This window comes from Primulina huaijiensis, chromosome 17, assembly GCF_012295235.1.
Source record: "Primulina huaijiensis isolate GDHJ02 chromosome 17, ASM1229523v2, whole genome shotgun sequence".
Lineage (NCBI taxonomy): Eukaryota > Viridiplantae > Streptophyta > Magnoliopsida > Lamiales > Gesneriaceae > Primulina > Primulina huaijiensis.
The window spans coordinates 1,936,193-1,956,201 of record NC_133322.1 but is presented as its reverse complement, the minus strand read 5'-3'; the positions used below and the strand labels follow the sequence as shown (position 1 = coordinate 1,956,201).

Here is a 20,009-nt window from a genome sequence, read left to right as displayed (position 1 = left end):
ATTTCGAAAATTGCTCAAAGCTTCGAATTTAAGCTTCAAACAACATAACTCAAGTTTTCTTCCAACTTTTCCAGCGAAAACATGCGGCGGTCTCCGACGGGTTTCCGAGAGTCGCGAGTTTTCTGCGAAATTTTGGTATCAATGGATAGCTCTCGTCGAGAGGATTCCGAATATATATTTACTTTAATTTTTTGATCACCGGTGTGACCACAATCGATGAAAAAAATTTCGAAATTGAAAACAAAAGAAAACGCAGCTTTCGGTCGGTTCGGGGAGACGAAGACAGAGAGAGAATATTTGTTTCTTATTATTATTATTATTATTTAGTTATTTTAACTTACTTAAACCCATTGGACTGGGCTTTGAGAATTTGGGCTATCAGAACATATCTCTTATTTGGGTAATCTATGAAAAGTATTATTTTTTTATGCTAAGAATATTACATTTTATTGTGAATATCGATAGGGTTGACCGGTCTCACAGATAAAGATTCGTGAGACCGTCTCACAAGAGACCTACTCAATCGATTAAAAACAAAATCTCACTAGTATATTCATAAAAGATCTATTCACTACATAAAGTGGTAAATCAATTAATCATAAACTCCTTAAAATTTCCCAAATTCTTTGGTCAAATCAAACAAAATCGTTATATGATTATTAATGCACACAAGGAAATATTTGTAAATCAGTATTCAAAATTTTTCAATATTTTTTCCATTTTTGCAAAAAATCAGCCAAATCTCTGTTAATCATGTGCAAATTAAAAGTACAAAACTAATCCAATCTTTTTTACATAAAATACGCATTACTACCATCAAATCCTTGCATTTCCTTAAATACAAGGATTTTCTCATTATAAATACCATGTCACGTTTCTTCAATTATACATAATTAAATTTAATCCTAAAATTTGTAGGCAAGACAATGTTCCTTAAATCAATTTTCCTCGCTTATTTAGCTACAATTTCCATTATTCCATTGTATGTAGCTCAAAATCTTGAACCCAAAACTTCCGGCTTCACCGTCGATCTCATCCACAGAGACTCCAAAGAACCGCCTTTGCAACGTACCAATAACGCGTTGCGGCGTTCCTTCGATCGCCTGACGCGTTTGAAAGCATTAAAATGTTCGAAAAAACCCGAGACAGAGATTGTTACATCCCAAACCGGTGAATTTCTTATGAAATACTCCATCGGCACTCCCCCGGTCACTACGTTCGGCATTGCGGACACCGGGAGTGATCTGACATGGACTCAGTGCCCGCCATGCATCAAATGTTTTAAGCAAATAATACCTCTCTTTTATCCAAATAAATCATCCACATATCGGAGAATCCCTTGTAAGGATGCAACTTGCCGCGATATTCAACTGGGATCATGCAGCAAGTCTCGGAATAACTGCCTTTACTCTCAGGGATATGGCGACGGATCCACAACCGAAGGCGAGCTCGCCAGGGACACACTTACATTAGGCTCGGGTACGGGTAAAACAGCGTCGTTCCCGAATATTACATTGGGATGTGGATTCAAGAACTCCGGCTTGTTTGGCGAGGACGAATCGGGTATCGTAGGTCTCGGGGCGGGGAAATACTCACTTGTAGGGCAACTGTACCCTGCGATTCAAGGGAAGTTTTCGTATTGCTTGGTGCCGTTGTCGTCGGAGACAGGGAACACGAGTAAACTACATTTTGGTACCGAAGCTGTCGTCTCGGGTGCCGGGGTTGTCTCGACTCCTTTGGAGCTAAATACAGCGGAAGTACCTTTCTATCTTTTGACACTCCAAGGGATCACCATCGGGAACCAAAGGTTTTATGTGGACGACGACGAAATTGATTCCAAGCAACGTTCTAAAGAAGGAAACACCATCATCGACTCTGGCACAACGCTGACGTTTCTCCCATATAGATTGTACAACAAGATGGAGAGCGTAGTTAAATCTACGATCAAGCTGAAGCCCGTTAAGGATCCACTAGGGATTTTAGATGTGTGTTATTATACTCCAAAAGATCTTAAGTTTTCAGACATGATCGTGCATTTTAAGGGGGCCGATGTGAGGTTGAAGACGGATAATGCTTTTGTTAGAACCAACAATGTCACGACATGCTTGGCTTTTAAGCCATCGGCGGATTTTCCTATTTATGGTAACTTGGCGCAGACGAACTTCTTAGTAGGTTATGATCTGCTGAAGAGAACTGTGTCCTTCAAGCCTAAGGATTGCAGTAGATCTTGATATATAATAATATGTATCTATTGTTTGATGCACATGAATGTATGGTTTTGTCTTTCAAATAATTCTATCTAAATTGATATTTGGTTCCTTTGTTCGCATTTTGTTCTCAAAAATGTCAAAAACTCGAATGTAGATGTTTCGAATAATTACTCAAATTTAGCACATTGATACTATTATTAGTTGAAATTAATTATCACATATTCTTGTACTTCAGCCCTTTAGAATAATTTTTATCATTACAAACAAAATCTTCACGATAACAAAGAAAAGAAATGTAAGAATTAAGGATAGTTACCCAAAGTCATTAATTAAAATTAAGTAACGAAAATGGTTGGAGAATTTTGACGGGTGTCGAATAATTACAAATCCACAAAATATATATCTAGCTAAAATCTTGACCATCCAACTGTTTCACTTAATCGTCAAATTCCTGGTCGGCCGAAGTCCTCAAGCGCTCTTCGGCTTTAGCGACTTCTAAGTTCCAATCCGTCCTAGCCGTTAGAAAAATAAGAGTCGCTGTTTGTAGAAACACACCTATAATCATCCCCCACCAAATTCCCTACAAAATACAAAAGACACCGAGAAATTTAGTGAGACGGAGTATATTTAGAAAAAAGTATTTACAAATCTAAAAACATTTTACTATAGAAGTTGACTGAACTCAAAATTCAATATAGAGATTAGCAAAAGGGTATAATGCAGCATACTTACAGCAGCTAACAACTTAGTTTTGAATCCAAGCAGGCATCCGATGGGAATACCAAATACATAGTAAGTAACTATGTTAACATACGCCACTATAGCTTGCCAACCACTTCCAATTGCCACACCTAAATTAAATGGTAAAATAAGGCCAACTTCACTGACTGAACATATATAAAAATCAAAAACATTTCAAATATTCTGCGGAAATTTATGATAATATCTGAGTAGATTCACGGGGAATACTAAAAATGGGCCAAAAAAAAAAAATTTACCTGAGAGTATGGGTTGAATGCCATTTAAGAGGACGGATATAGCAAGAAGTGGTAACAATTTTGATGTGGCTTGGATTACCTGAGCTTCACTTGTAAATAGTTTGCTTAATCCATGTCGAAAAATCAGTACCATTAAACTCAAAAGAATACTGATGAGAATGCTTGTCGTATTCAGTACTATAACTGAAAATTTCGACACCAGTGGATGCCCTGCTCCCAGCTCATTTCCAACTCGAATGCTGCATGCGTTTGATTTAACTTAAGCCGATTAGAACTAATGCATGTTTCTCGAGCATGGAAAAATTGCGTGATCCGGTTCGAGTTTAAATAGCATCGCGTTAGATGCATAAGTATACTCGAATTTGTGGCCTACTGAATAGTATATGGCTTCACTCAAATTTGCGGTTATCGCATGTAACAATAGACAAAACTCGAGCCTAACTTTAACTTGCCCGTTTGCACCTTATTTGAAAAGATAAAAAAAATAAGTAAAGGATTTGTGGATACCTTGCTGCCATGGCAATTCCTAACATCAACTGCAGGTCCCAATTCCAGTAATTTGTACTGAAAATCATTAAATTTTGACATAGGAGATATCAATAAGAACGTGATTAGTAAATATTTCATATTAAAACTTGACTAACCAGATAGATATGGAATCCAGAGCAATTGTGGGATTCGGGAGAAGGCCCGATATAAATACAAGTATTTGGAAATACCATATCTCTAAACTGCAAAACGACAGATGTCGTGAGAGAAAATGTCCATATAAAAAATTCATCCTTAAATTGGGTTTGTTCGATTTGTTCGATCTTTTTTCTTGAGAAAAAAAAAACCAAAAATATGTCACTCCTAGCACGTACCATAACATGACGGCAGAAGCCACGGTGAGCTTGAAATAAGACCAAATCCCTCTAAGGGCCTCTGAAGAAAACCCAGTCCAGGTTTCTCTGCAAGAAGGGCTCAAAAGCACATACAACAATTGCAAAATGACCAAAATCCACCAAGAAACACTAAGTACAAGAGCTGCCGCAAAAAGCCCATATTTCAAAACATCGACTACTAGCCATGTCAATAAAATGTGCGATAGAAACACCCCTATCGCTATGTAGGCCAATGGGTTCACGATGTTTTGTGCTTGGAGGAACCGTTGCACGGGGCAACTTAGGGCGAATGCGTAGAGTTGTGGGATTAGCCCATGGGCGAACCTTTGGCCTTGGTGCGCAATTTCGCTCGATTGACCTATCGCTTGGAGGAGTGGACCCGAGTACCAATACAAAAACGATAGTAGAATAGCTGCTCCGAGGTGTAGGATGATTGCTCTCTGGCAAATTATGCCCATTGCGCTGTATTTTCTAGCGCCGTATGCTTGGCCACATACTGTTTGCACTGCACTAGCCATTCCCAACTGCATCATAATTTTCAAATAACAAGATGGGAATTATAATTTGTGAATAACGGGGAGAACAAAAGTAATAAAAAAAAAAAAAGACAATATACAATTTATTGGGAATTCTCAAATTGTGAAGGAAAATATGTGATACTACAAACTGATATAAACGATACGCGGTACCACTCTCGTGAAATTTACGTCTAAAGTTGTCGTACCATAATGCCATAAGCAAGCCCTTGAATACCAATATTAGCAATAGAGGCTCCCGCAAGCTCAAGCGCACCTAAATGACCCGCAAACATAAGCGTCACGAAACTAAGCATGAAATTGCAAATCGACACAGTGATCGACGCCCACGACAGCAACCACACCAGCCTCGACTCCCATAGCACCAGCGGACAATACCATCGTAAGGCCACATGCTCGTCTTGAAGGATTTCTTCGACAGCACTGGACGACAGATCCACAAGACGACCTGGCCCACGCAGCAGGGACTCGGTTTCTGGTGAGACCATGCTCATTCTGTGCTTGATAGGGAGAGTATTTCGAAGTGATCCGCGTAGTAGTTACTTGTATTGATATTTTAAATCCAACAACCATTCTGGGCAGTTGAGAATGCATGTTTCCTTCAGCTGTGTGAAGTTGCATTCGTATGTAAAAATTGAGAGGTAGTAATTAGTGTTCCATATGAAGTCGATCGGTCGTTCGTTTGCAGCATAAATTTTTGGCCAATAGGGGTAAATTCTTTATTATAGTAGTTGGGAGTAAACTCAGATTTATTTTATTAATTGAGTAGGTCTCTTGTGAGACGGTCTCACGAATATTTATCTGTGAGACGGGTCAACCCTACTGATATTCACAATAAAAAGTAATACTCTTAGCATAAAAAGTAATACTTTTTCATGGATGACCCAAATAAGATATCCGTCTCACAAAATATAACCTCCGTGAGACTGTCTCACACAAGTTTTTGCTTTATTAATTTATGCAGAAAACTAAAAAAATTATATATATAATTGAATTAAATAACAGTACGTTCACCGAATTATGCATGATAGATCAGTGAAATTGTGCTTATCAAGGAGTGAGCAATGCTACGTTCCGCATTGAGTCTTGATTTTAGAATAGATAATAAAATTTAAAAGTATTCACATCTAAGAACACTAATATTTTTAATACTTATCTAACATATTCATAAATCAACTTATATATAAATCAAGCTCTGATTTTTCTCTAGATATTCAATGGACGCTTTGTTTTATGTAAAGAAATTTCATAATCGAAACCGCAATATCATTTTTGCATAAAATTTGTCTTCCGACAAGAATACAAATTAGAGATTGATACAGTAAATGATCGATCGTCACATTCATTCGTGTTTCTCGAAAACGCAGTATCATTGCTGCGTAAAATCTGATGTGTTAGTACCATGATCATGGGATTAACATTTAGCCATGCATGGCTAGCTACGGGGCAATATAATGGCATTTAACCTCTTCAGATGGATTTAATATAAAGAAAGTTTGGTATTCTACGATTGATCAGGTTTCTAATTTGTCGATAATTAATATTTCTTCCCTACAAGTTGTGTAATGTTGATGGCCTGAAATAAGCAAAATTAAGTTTGCAGTTTTGTTGGTTCTTTGTAGGCAAAGGTTGACGTTTAACAAAGGCTAAATAAAGGGAAGTAAGCACACAACTATTTCGTTCCCCAAAAAGAGTCGAGCCGATGTCTATTGTTTTATTATTGAATTCACATATCTCTACGATTATATGTATTGTCAACTTTGAGTTTAAACTCTCGTGGACTTACTTTTAAGCTTTATCCAAAAAGCCTTATATCAATAAATTATCTTCCAAAGATACCTAACTTAAAAAACTCTCATCAGATAGATGGATATATAGGTATTGTTCTAACATGAAATTTGTTACCAGATGTAATTTGAAAATTAAAACTATGATATGTGCGATTCGTTGTTATTCTTCAAGGTTTCTTGCTTCCCCCTCCATCCCATAAATTTAGTTCATGGTGAATTTCGGTAGTTTTATATGAGAGGCGAAATCAGAATCTCGACATTTGGGGTGCAAAATCTTCAACATATTAATTGATCAAGTAAAATATAAATGCTATTAAATTTAGAAAATCGATTATTATAATGAGGAGGTCTACGGTCTCACATATCTATATATCTGAGACGAGTTGTTCCAATTCACCATCCTTCGAACCCGAAGAATTCGATACTCGACCTGATTCATTGTCATCCCTACATCTGAATAATACTAATAATTATATCGTAACTTAAAAATACATCAGTAATAATTAATATTGTAATATGCATGCGTCGATCCTTGTAAATATCTTAAAAGAATAGCTTGTGAGGCCGAGATAGGTTACAATTGCATTCAAGCTATAATATTCATTTAACTATAACAACATGCAAGAATCCCCCTTCTACTAAATATAAGTATTCTATTAGAACTTGTTGGTTAAGAGTTTTGGATTTAATTTGAGAGAGTTGATTTTTTTTAAAAAAAATAAAAAATGTATATATAAACGAACTATTTTAATATATTTTAGAATTAATTAAGTTTATTTCAAAAACTTTATATAATTTTAAATTCTTTTTATATGAAAAGACACAAATTTCAGAATATTTTGCATTATTTTGCTTATCAAGGGGTAGTTATATAGTTAGGTAGGAAAGTCCAATCGCATGGAGGAGATTACTGGCCAGTAGGGTCCCACCTCTCCTAAATATGGATTTTACGGAGATAAACAAGTAGATGAACCTGAAAAAAAAATGACGAGACAACTACCAATAATGTCTTTGGTATGTTTGTGTATTTTGACGAAAATCCTTAGCTCTGGATGGTTTTTTTAATGTTACTTACATGACTAATATCTTTATCCACTCAATATATTACACGGATAGTGAATAATATAAATCATTATCATTTATTCAATCATAATGTACGAATGAATGACTAAGATTTATCACTCAGCTCACATATCATGTGATGAGTGGATGAATGTACTACACATAATATTCGAATAACATACTTTTAATTTTTTTTTTACAAATACACGATATATATTTAAGGTAATATCTTTTACAATATCAGTATTCCTTGACAAATTTAGTCATTATAAATCATATAATTGATTAAAAGGAAATATAATAATCATTGTCATCTGTTTATTGAAATGTATATAAATCGAATTTGTTAATTAGAAATAATGAAATGGATTCATGCATCGATTATAAGAAACAGGGACTTAAACTAAAGATTATATGATTTATTGAATAATTTTTTTAAAAAAACCAAATGTCCATAATTAGTAATTTATTCTAACAAAGTCAAATATATTGATTGGAGCATTGATAAAATAATTAAAATCAAAGACCACTCTCTACAATTAGAACATACACACATACGTATAAGACCGCTAATGACTCAAATAAACCTAAAATTTTGTTCATTACACACGATATTATATAACATTTAAAAAAGCATAATTTTAACCTAGGTGGTGTTTGAATTAATGGAGTAAATCAATGCTTGATCAATGATCATAAGTTCGATTCTTTTTTCTAATATTTTTCTCGGAATAGTATCTCACAAAGTTTGATCAATATGATTTATCTAGATAGTTTGATTTGTATAAATAAAATAGATTATGTGATTTTTTTTTAAAAAAATAAAATTAAATATAAAGATGAAAAAAGAAAATTGCAGAAGATCTTGAGTGGGCCCCATCCGACTGGCATCCCGATGTAACAAACTTGACTACCAATTTGGAATTAAATAAATTAATAATTTTTGATAGCCTTTCTTACCCACACCATAACCAACCTTTCCTAAAATTGCCAATTCCGAAAGCCTTTCCTCCTCCACTTTTCCAGCACTCAAAAATGTCCCAATTTTGTCTTAACTATATGCAACAATGGATTTAAATCTGAAGTGAACTCACAATTCTTGAATTCAGCCAAAAAAAAAAAATCCCACATAACTACTACTATCATTGCCTTGCTCTTTTTTGTGTGGAAGTATTTAATTTCCTTGCTTTTGAAACCAATAAAAAGGTAAAAAAGTTATTAGGGTTTTTTTTTCCTTGTTATATTTGTCTGCAAAAACCATGATTCTTTGTTATCATCAGTACTCTTCATTTCACTAGTTATGATTCTTGGTACTTTTTGTTCTTTAACAATTTTTTCTGTTTCTTGAAAGGTGTAAAGAGACCACGTCCGAAAATATAGGAGACAAGAGAACTGTTTAAAGCTGGTGAAAAGATGTATGACCAAGAAAGTGCTTGTTTTGATGATTTTCAAGCTAGTTTACAGGAAGGACTGGTTGAAGGACAAGATGATTTTTCTCGAGCCCAGATCCCAAATTGTGATAATAATCTCAATTTTTCGATGGAGGAACAAATTCAGATTCACCCTCAAAATAATCAGATAATTTCCACACAAGAAGTTGCTGCTGCTGCTGCTGCTGCTGCTGCTGCTGTTATGGAGATGGAGATTCGAAAGCAACTTGATTTGGAGTTCCAGGGTACTAATAATGATAACAGTAATAGTACTGCTTCTCATTTGATTCAAGAAATGGTGCATAACTCGAACTGGCATGAAATGTGTAGCTTTAATGCTGATCTCAACCAGTACCAATATCACCCAAATATCACTGATATCCAAAATACAACACCAGATACTCCCCATCCCACCACATCTGATCTGCTTAACATGTTTCCGTTACCTAGATGTTCTCCATCTTTCCTGCTTAACAATCCCGATTCATCATCCCACAAATCTTCCAGTTTTTTGGCTTCCCTCGGTCTTCTAGGAGAACTCAACCCTTCCGTGGATGTATCTTTCATGGCTTCGAGTAGTGTTGTTTATGACCCTTTATTGCCTTTAAATCATCCTCCTCAGCCTCCGTTGTTGAGGGAGCTTTTCCACTCTTTGCCTCATCAAGGCGGAGGGTACGCATTAGGTATAAAAAATGGATCTTTGTTTGGTGGGACTGTGGACGAAAGAGAGAATGTTAACGGTGTTCTATATCAAGATGATAATGGTGGGAGGCATTTTGAGAATGGGGTCTTTGAGTTCTCTGCTGGAGAAATTGATTGCATTATGAAAAATAATGGGAAGGAAACTAAACATTTTACTAATACTGAAAAGCACAGAAGAGTTCTCTTCAGTGACAAGTATCAATCTTTGAGGAAATTGATTCCAAATCCCACTAAGGTATGTCTATAATCCCAAATATTCTCCAATTGTTAATCTTGTTCTTTAATTTACACGTCATGAAAAATCCATTTCATTTGTGTATGTCCATAAATTTAACGGCACAAATATTGATATTTTATCTGATATGTTGAAATTTTTCGTGAGAACCATTCAAGAACGATAGAGCCTCGATCGTGGGGGATGCTATTGACTACATAAACGAGCTGAAAAGAACTGTGAATGAACTGAAAGTTCTGACAGAGAAGAAAAGGTGTAGCAAAGAGAGACTCAAAAGGCCAAACACAGAAGAAAAGGGTAGGATATCAATGGAGGGACACGAGTCAAATTCTTTAGGTGAAATGGAGCAGCCTTACAATAGTTCATCACTCAGAAGCTCATGGCTACACAGGAAATCGAAGAACACTGAGGTTGATGTTCGAATCGTGGACGACGAAGTCACAGTCAAACTTGTTCAGCAGAAGAGAATCAATTGCTTGCTCTTTGTATCAAAGATTTTGGATGACCTTCAGCTTGATCTCCACCATGTTGCAGGAGGGCTCATCGGTGATTACTATAGCTTTTTGTTCAACTCCAAGGTGATCAATTCATACGCTTCTCTTTTCCATTTATCAATATTTTTGAGTTTGTGCTTCATCTATGGTATTAACCACCCATCACTTATTTTTCTTTATTAATTCACATTATACGAATATTTTAGAGTTCTAGCCCTAAATACTTACTATACTCCATCATATATATAATATATTATGATAATCACAAGACAAAAATTGCTCAAACTTTCCTTCCACGTATGATATAAGCTTAAAAAAATCATTTAAAGTAGACATGCCATTACATACAATTTAAATAATCATTTCATTACAAATGCAATTTTTTTAATATATATATGGAATTCAGGCTTAAAATTTCTTTATTTTTTTCAGTCTTTTTCTATCGCAAATAAATAAATTTTTGTAAAATGTGTTACATTATTTGGCAGATTTGTGAAGGTTCCATAGTGTTTGCAAGTGCAATAGCCAACAAGCTTATTGAAGTTGTGGATAAACATTATGCAGCCGTTCCACCAACTAATACATACTAGCTAGCTAGGTATTGATCACCACCTTCTCAAAACTTGTAGCATTCTTCTTTATCTTTAATTTGTAACTTTTAAATATACTTATTCAGAGTAATTGAACTAGAAATCTGTTATAAAATTCACGTGTTCGGACAATATTAGCTATTTATTCCAAAGCTGCCATCCTTATTTTCTCATATTTTTTTGTTGAAGAATATTTTTCCCCGTATGACTTTGCATCCTTGTTTACTCATAAAGTTGTTTTCTTTTTAACATGGTAACATGCAGTACTTACATTTGAATAATAATAATAATAAAAGTATTTACATAAATAGTAAATTCCAGTTTCACGGGACAATAAAATTCAAAAGTGTGAGTACTTAGTCAAATTTTTGATACAGTCCTATTTCTTAAAGTGGACAGCAAAATTTGTACATCAAGTCTTGCCTTGCTACAAAAGGCTAATTATAAGGAGTCTGCTAGTCTGCTTTAAGTACCAAGAAAATAATAATAAACATAGGGAGGGGGCCATTTTTTGAATTTTACAAGTTTCTGTTCAACAAAATTAAAACTAAATTTAATAGAAAATTAACATCATCATATTTTACATGTCGACCTTGTTTACTACTAAAATTTTCTTGGTTGGTAACATTTTATTCCTGTAAATTTTCAGAATCGTCGGAAGCTTTGCATTTTTCTAATGTATGAGAGCGTAAAGGGTAGAAAATATATAAGCAATATCGACTTACTAGAAATTAATTAATTATATTTAGTTTGTCATGAATCTTCGTCTTTGTTTAATTTAGAATGCTAACCATATGTGGTAATAGATTTACATCATATTATATGTATTATTTTGGATAAGAAAGTGTCTTAACTGATTTATGTTGCAGTATCAGTATCATTTTTATCAGTAATAACTATGCAGATTTTATAACCCGTTGGAAATAATTATCTAGTTTGGAGCTAAAAACTATATAATCATCAATAAATTCAAATTTCATNTATATACACAGTGTCACATTCTGAATGTGCTCTTCTAATTTTAGACTCACGTCGGATGCCGGAAAAAATTATAGATTCTTACGTAGTAAATTGAGTACGAGGGGATGATTTTCTCAACACACATAATTACTAATCTTACTTACCCAAGATTAATAATTGTTCTGGTCGTAGAATTTGGTTGACTAACATAATGAGAATTGAAATAGGATTAAATTATTTATCTTAAAAATTAACATTACTCGTTTAATTCCATAAATTTATTTATTTTTTGGCATCGTTATGATCTTGTTACATAAAACCAAAAGAATACGGATAATAAAATCGTTCAATATTTTATGTATTATGTTGTTAATTTATTGATTAGGGTTCTTGTGAGACATTCTCACGAATCTTTGTCTGTGAGACGAGTCAACCCTACCGATATTCACAATAAAAAATAATATTCTTAGCATAAAAAGTAATAATTTTTCATAGATGACCCAAAAAAGAGATCCGTCTCACAAAATATGACACGTGAGACCGTCTCAGGTAAGTTTTTGCCTAATTTATTAAGCTTGATATTATTCTTGGAAGTAAATCAAAAGAATAAGGCCAATAAAATCGTTCAAGCTTGATATTCCTGGAAGTTAATTTATTAAGCTTGATATTATTCTTGGAAGTAAACCAAAAGAATACAGCCAATAAAATCGGTCAATATTTTATTTATTTATCACACGTCCTCTTCATTTTCATTCTTCCTAACTCCCATAACCTGGCCTCTATTCTTGAACCTCCGGTGGTGGTGGTTCTCATTGAATTTCAGTCGCCCCGAGTCCTTAAATCGCTTCTTTTCCACCGGATCAACAACACATTCCGGTGGTGGCACCGGATACCTAATCCTATCATAACAATATGAATAATATGTGTATTTCTCCCTAAATCTTCTCATTGCCACCTTTTGTTTTAGGGTCATACTGGCAAAATCAGCCCCGTCAAATTGGTTATAATCTGTGTTGGTGCAATCGGTGGTGACCGCCTCCTGCAACAAATCGGTGGCACATCCATGGAGGGTGAGATCGGTGAATTCAGCGACGAAAGGGGCATATTTGTAATTTACTCTATATTTTCCGCCGGAAGTAGCCCAATCCGAAGCATCCCAGATGGTGGCGTATAAAGACATAGGCTTTGACGGGAAATCAGCTCCCATTGCATCATTGCGTACTATCTCCCGGATTGGAACATCATCTACGTAGAATCTATATGAATATTGAAAAAAAAGAAAGGAAAATAAGTAAGGTGGTTTAATAATAATCTTAACTTAAATCAATCTTTCTATTGAAAATATTGAAAATCATATAAATTAATAGACGATCAAAATATGATGGGCGAACGTTTTGTGTATCGTGAAGTTCCATTTTTATATATAAAAAAATATGTTACAAAAATAAACCGTTTAATCAATTTTTTTTGGAGTCGTGGAGGGTTTTTTTTACAATTACGTCTCGAACGCGTAACGTCATCCTAAATTTATGATTTCAAATGTAGGAACAGTTACCAGATACACTAGCTTCACTTTTTTTACTGGGATTAAACCTCTAGCGGACGAAGTAATTTACATGTGAACATGCAATTTAATAAAATCTTGGCAAACCCTAGAATCTATCTAGGATGGGTATTCAACCTAAAAGTCCATTCAATTAGGCATGAATTAAGCTCATCACTGTTATGGTAACATTAATTAAATAGTCTTTAATTTCATACTGTTTGCCATTTATTTGACTTTCTAGTCCTAAAAAAATTCGTAAAATATCAACATTAATTGAAAAATATACTATTCATATGAATGCTCCTTAATCATTAATATTTTAAATTAAAAAATTACTATAATATAATTTTAATAATATTTTCCGATCAATATTTTCCAATGCATGTGATGTGGGTCATTTTCAACATATTTCTTCCCTATCATGCTCTCTTTCCTTTTCTTATGCATGTGAGTTTTGACTTTTGAGAATATAAATATATTTAAACCAATAGTACAAAAAAAAAATTTCCTTTTTTGTACATAGATAGTGAGACATCGAGTCTTATTTTCGCTAAAAACAATATTATTTAAGTAATATATTATGTTGCAAAGGTCAAATATTGCACAATCGCCTTTGACAATAACATCCAAAAGGCTTGACTAATTGAGTTGGGACCAAAAACTCCTATATTTAATGTATTTGACACCGATCTCCATTACATGTTATAATTTTTATAATTGATAAAGTGATTTAAAAAAGCTTATAAATTTTTTTTACATTTTTTATATAGAAATTATTTATTTATGTATCTAGTTGTATACATTTTCCCCCCGCTATATTACGTTTCTCGAAAATCAACTCTTTTTTTTTTAATCAAATCATCTAAAATTTTGGGTTCTATACTATGGTTTCTATCCTTCTTAATGTATTTTAATTTTCTCATCGCATAAACTGGAAAAAAAAATATACAAAAATTTTAAAAAATGAACTCACATAATGTTCTTGGCGGTCCAAAGTATGCTGTAACGATGAAAATCTTGAGAAGGGTCGAACCAAAGGTAGTATCTTTCTTCTCTCCCCCGACTTGTACTTCCATTCCCGTACATATTCGTTTGAAACCTCCATGCTTTCCCTCTTATACTCCCTAAGAATTCAAAATCCAATTCGTCGTGCCATTTGGGGAATAAATCTCCATTTGTTGTCTGCCATATGCATAACAAAAAAATAAGATGATAATTAAGATTAATATATACCATGATCAAGTCGTCGCATGATATATATTGCTAATTAATCTCACTTACGAAAGGAAATTACAAGGACAAGGGATGCTAAATTTCACATATTGTTACGTACGTAAAACGCGACGACTATTCCTGCAGTGTAATCTGATGGCAACTTGATTTTAGCTCTGAAGAAGCCATGACTGTAAAGATCCGAAGATTTGAACCCTGACCCTGTAAAGTGAACAAATCAATCAGTATGTGGCAAAATCATCTTAAAAACATGATGAAAAATTCTATTATGAATTATACATTTGTTAAACTAATATGTCATTAATTAAATACACGCTTTTTTTACTCATAAAATTCTATCGGAGACACAAAAAACACCAAGTGCATGTATGATTAATTTATGCATGCCTGTGTACTGGTTGAGTTGGAGTCGAACGGATCGATCATCGTCGGAGGGGACAATATTCGCATCACCAAATAAAGGGCTGAATCCTCTGGAGAATGAAATGCTGGATATGTTGAAAGCTGCAGCATGAGCTACATGGAGAAGAACAAGAACGACTAAATAATAAAAGGAACGATATTTGATTTTATCCATCAAATTCCTAATAATATTGATCATGTAGTTCTAAAATAATTTTAAAAAGAAACCCCTTTCGTTTTCTTGATCNTATATAATGAGAGGCGTGTTCAACTATTCATTCCTGGATTCTATGTTATTTTCATTTTTTTTTCTAGTGATGGATATACGTCAGAAGTGTATGAGTATGACTACCTACAAGGAAAATGTCCTTATCATTCGATGGGTAAGCATTCCATCCAGGGAAAAAATTAGTATATATATATATACACATTTTTAAAAAAATTCCTTGAAAAATACACAAGTTTAAAAATTCCTTGAAAAATACACAAGTTTTGATTTTCTTGTAGATTACCTCAGTTCTATTATGTTTTAATTGAAATCAAATCCATTATATCTATTTGATTCAAAATCATAACGAAGTATTTGAAATATCTTGTGTTGGTCAATTATTCTTTTTTGTTTCAATTCAAAATTCATTCTTCAAGCTAGTCATTTTAAATTCTATTACAAATTCTTTCAACAGTACATAACCTTAAACTTATGTATCTGCCCACAACAATCACCCCGTTCGGAACATATAAAAAAAAGTAAATTGAATCATATATGCATTTATTTAAACTTTTCTTTTTCAATCATCAAATTACATGAAAAATCATATGTGATTCTAAGGTCGAGATCCTTGTAAGAGACATTTGAATAAGATGAACACAGCTGTGGTGATTAAAGGAGAATTTAATAAAAAGCGTGTTTCTAACTAATTATGGGACGTAAAAGAGCCCGCGTGATGACGTAACTGAATATACCTAACATAAGATTCGTAGGGTTTGGAACATCTAGATCATATTTTTTTATGCATTTAATCATTGTATTACAGGTGTAATTTTTAAATTTAGAATAACTGTTTTGTTATTATATATCATAAAATAAAATATTTTCTTTGCAATTATAGTTTATGCATTGGTTTGAAAATAGAGTAGGTCTCTTGTGAGATGATCTCACGCATCTTTATACGTGAGACGGGTCAATCCTACAGATATTCACAATAAAAATTAATACTACTAGAATAAAAAATAATACTTTTTCATGGATGACCCAAATAAAAGACCCGTCTCACAAAATATGATCCGTGAGACCGTCTCACACAAGTTTTTGTCTTAAAAGAATATTATATCAGCGCCCTACTAAATAATAAATAATAACTATTAATTCAAGTATTATAAATTAAAATACATTTAGTATAAAACAAATTAATATAAATTACATTTTTTAAAAATTATGAAATAGCATCTACAGTTGAAATTCATGATAGCATTCATTTACCATCATATCATGATTTTTGCTTTTTTCTTTTTTTAAACAATGCATTAATGACTTACCTTGCACATTTCAAAAGAAAGATCACGAGTGGATTTGGTTTTAAGTCAAATTTTCAAAACTATTATATCATTTTGGCTTAAAATTAAATGAAGACTTTGAAATCCATTGTATTGGTTAAGGGTGCATTTGAGGAAAGATCTTAAATCTATGAATTTTGATTATAGTTATATTATTAACAGTGAACATAAATCAAATCTTAATTTTATATTTTATATATACATTAGTTACACAAAATATAATAGAATCACTCTTTCGTTAATTTATAAGAATATAATGATAATTGTGATGTATTTAATTTGAAATAATACACATCTGAAACACATTGAAGATGAGGATTATTTTAAATCCATTACTCAAATACCTCCCATTAAATCAAATATTTTCATCAAAACAACTTAGATTTATATACCCGCGGTATGAGTGGTAGAACTTACATATGTGTATCCTTCATGTAATCTGATATATCAGGTAAGTAATCTTTGGTATTAAAATTTAGTATTGCCCAATTGATGTTAAATTAAGTTGTATTTTTCAAGGAAAAATATATTTAAAATGAAGCTAATGAAATATTAAATTAATATTTCATATATTTAATTAATAGATTGTTATCTATTTTAGAAATTTGTAAAATACAGTAAAAGATCAAAAGTTGGAGAAATCAAGATATTAATAGACTACTAGGGTGTGTTTGGTTGAGTGGATTAAACAAGGATAGATGAATATTCAAACACTTATTCAATGTTTAGTTAAAATTTTAAGATATTTTAATAATCATTTTGACCCGGTTTGAGATCCAATTTTGTGGATAACTATTCGATTATTAATCTAACAAATCAAGTGAGATAGCCAATCAAAACTCAACAAATTACATTTTTCTCCTCTTATTTCTTAATTATAAAATAGAAAGAGATTATAGGAATTAAATTATTGATTAAATTAATAAAATCATTATAATTAATGAGAATAATAAATATATAATAAAAAATAAAGTTTACAATTTAATAAAAAAATGAATTTTTAATATTTTTTATAATTACCTACTTATTTATTTCTTATTACTATTATTATTTATTTATTTATTATATTTAGGTTAGGTAATTATAATGTATATAGAAAGATACTTTAGTCATTTCATGTTAATGCACAAAATTAATCTATAATGTTAAAATTGCACCAAAAATCATATATTTTATCACATCATATTATTTATCCATATATTTCATTATAATCCATTTAATTACTAATCATTTATTTATCACATCACACATATCAAACGGAGCCATATGATATAGCGATTCATATCTGGAGAAACAAACAAAAAAAACAATCATCTTAAAGGAATTGTGTACAATTAATAATAATAATAATAATAATAATAATAATAATAATAATAATAATATAAATTATTAATAAGCAACACAATATTACTTTATCATTTTTAATCAAGGCGACCATTTTTCTATTAATTTCTTGTTGTCATTTCAAATAAAATTGGGTGGTGAGGTGGTTGTACCAACTATTCTCACTGAATGGACTCCATCAATTCCCGTAATAGTCTAATTTTTTTCGGTCATGCCTGGTTCATAATTTTTCACGTTGATATGCAAAAAAATTTCCATATTACGTACAATTAATGGATGTTTTTACGTTCTCATGGTAAAATTGAGAATTTCTCTTTTTTTTTAAAAAAAAATGTGACTGATGATGGCAATATAACTTAAATATTTTAAATATATTATGTCAAACGACATTATTAAATCGATTTTTCTTTTAGAAAGAGTAGTATAAAAACTCTCTAGTAAACTCCTTCCACTAATTATATAAACCTACAAATAATAAGAAGCAAACACGTGAAAGTTGCTCGAACATCAATGGTAAAATCAAGTTTATAGTTGATAATAATAATATAATTCAAATCTTTAAAAATATATTTTCCATTACTCAAATAGGTGTGTTACATCAGAATGTCAACGGAGTCCTAAAAACTATAATTTTCCTTAAAAGTTATTATTTTATCATCTAATTTTTTGCCCTTTAAAATTATTTTTTTTTGAATAAAAAAAAGCCAGCTACCAATATACTTTTTTTTAAAAAAATTACATATATTTTTAGAATAAACTCTTCCCAAAACGTACGATATCCTTTACCAAAAGTGGCTGAATAATGCAATTATTGACATCTTCCCTTTCTATAGCTCATTAGATCGATTAAATGATTTTGAAAATATTAGTATTAATTTATAAAAAAAAAAAAAAGACAACAACCGAATATACATATTCCAATCAATCATCGTTCCTTAAATTCATTTTGCATTTGGATTTATCTGAAAAAGAAATGTGGACCAACCCCACTCAAGAATCTGCGCCATCTCTTCTGCCTGCACCATTTTCTATTTGATATTTACATCACTATGTTTTCCATTCTCGACAGGGTCCCATTTTTTCAAGTGATGACACCGTCACACAAATTAAGTAAATAAAATCAAGCTTTTTTTTTTTGTAAAAAAAAATTAATAAGAATAAGAAGACAAAAGCAGAGACCTGTATATTTTCATATTATAAATTAAACATTTTCATTTTCCAACTCAAGTTCTTGGAACCAATTTATTGCTAATTGCAAGAGTTTGAGAATAACAATTTGATTCCAAGTCTATGAAAAATTTTAGAATTCGGAAAAGAATGAAAATTTGATTCATAATGTAGGACCGAGTGCTTACCGCTTTACCAAAACTGACGACATTGGTGCAACTCAAATATTTTAAACTGCACAGCAACTCAAGCACCACGGTTCGATCGCTCTACCAAGCAGGGACAATTATTGAACCCAACAATTTCCCTCCCAATAATTGCACTCCTTGCAACCAATGAGAATCGAACCCGTGACCTTGGTTCTGATACCAATTGTAGGACCGAATGCTTACCGATTTACCAAAAGATATAGCTGGTGGTAATGATGCAACTCAAATATTTTAAACTGCACAGAAACTCAAGCACCACGGTTCGATCGCTCTACCAAGTAGAGACAATTATTGAACCCAACACATAATAAAATTTCGAATGCAATACTTTAAATGTATAATCTTGTGGGATCGAATTGTGTAATTGTTTAGTGGAACAGCTTGAGCTGTACAATGTGTGTAAAGGTCATTGGATAGTATCCAAAAACAATTGAAAAACTAGAAGAATACATCATTAGATGGACGTTTCCAAGGGACCACCATTTTGCAATTTGGTCTCTGCATGTGAGGATATCCGATTAAATTGAAACATTCGAATTCTTTCGGTATTTGACTTTTGATTTTTGTAAAATATTTGTATATTATATCTGCTCGAAATATTAATTATAATAAGTTTTTTGTGTGACCGTCACAGTTATTTATATTTCATGGATCGGATTGGAA

At 32.4% G+C, this 20,009-nt stretch overlaps 4 protein-coding genes across 4 annotated transcripts; 2 read left to right on the top strand and 2 right to left on the bottom strand.

Moving 5' to 3' along the window:
- The first annotated feature begins 926 nt into the window (after window positions 1-926).
- On the top strand, window positions 927-2,308 carry LOC140962286 (aspartic proteinase CDR1-like). The gene has a single exon (XM_073421145.1). It carries the CDS (start codon window positions 927-929, stop codon window positions 2,229-2,231), a length of 1,305 nt encoding a protein of 434 aa, XP_073277246.1. The 3' UTR covers window positions 2,232-2,308.
- Window positions 2,309-2,486: 178 nt separating this feature from the next.
- On the bottom strand, window positions 2,487-5,150 carry LOC140962695 (protein DETOXIFICATION 41-like). Its single transcript, XM_073421647.1, has 7 exons — window positions 4,817-5,150; window positions 4,072-4,616; window positions 3,853-3,939; window positions 3,716-3,772; window positions 3,209-3,447; window positions 2,943-3,061; window positions 2,487-2,790 (listed from the first exon to the last, which is right to left on the bottom strand). Exons 1-7 carry the CDS (start codon window positions 5,120-5,122, stop codon window positions 2,647-2,649), a joined length of 1,497 nt encoding a protein of 498 aa, XP_073277748.1. The 5' UTR covers window positions 5,123-5,150; the 3' UTR covers window positions 2,487-2,646.
- A 3,341-nt stretch (window positions 5,151-8,491) lies between these two features.
- Window positions 8,492-11,050, top strand: LOC140963577 (transcription factor bHLH91-like). The gene is made up of 4 exons (XM_073422955.1): window positions 8,492-8,686; window positions 8,832-9,847; window positions 10,006-10,425; window positions 10,830-11,050. Exons 2-4 carry the CDS (start codon window positions 8,894-8,896, stop codon window positions 10,929-10,931), a joined length of 1,476 nt encoding a protein of 491 aa, XP_073279056.1. The 5' UTR covers window positions 8,492-8,686; window positions 8,832-8,893; the 3' UTR covers window positions 10,932-11,050.
- A 1,478-nt stretch (window positions 11,051-12,528) lies between these two features.
- LOC140962463 (probable xyloglucan endotransglucosylase/hydrolase protein 30) lies at window positions 12,529-15,313 on the bottom strand. Its single transcript, XM_073421384.1, has 4 exons — window positions 15,058-15,313; window positions 14,771-14,871; window positions 14,411-14,619; window positions 12,529-13,147 (listed from the first exon to the last, which is right to left on the bottom strand). Exons 1-4 carry the CDS (start codon window positions 15,269-15,271, stop codon window positions 12,622-12,624), a joined length of 1,050 nt encoding a protein of 349 aa, XP_073277485.1. The 5' UTR covers window positions 15,272-15,313; the 3' UTR covers window positions 12,529-12,621.
- Window positions 15,314-20,009: the final 4,696 nt, after the last annotated feature.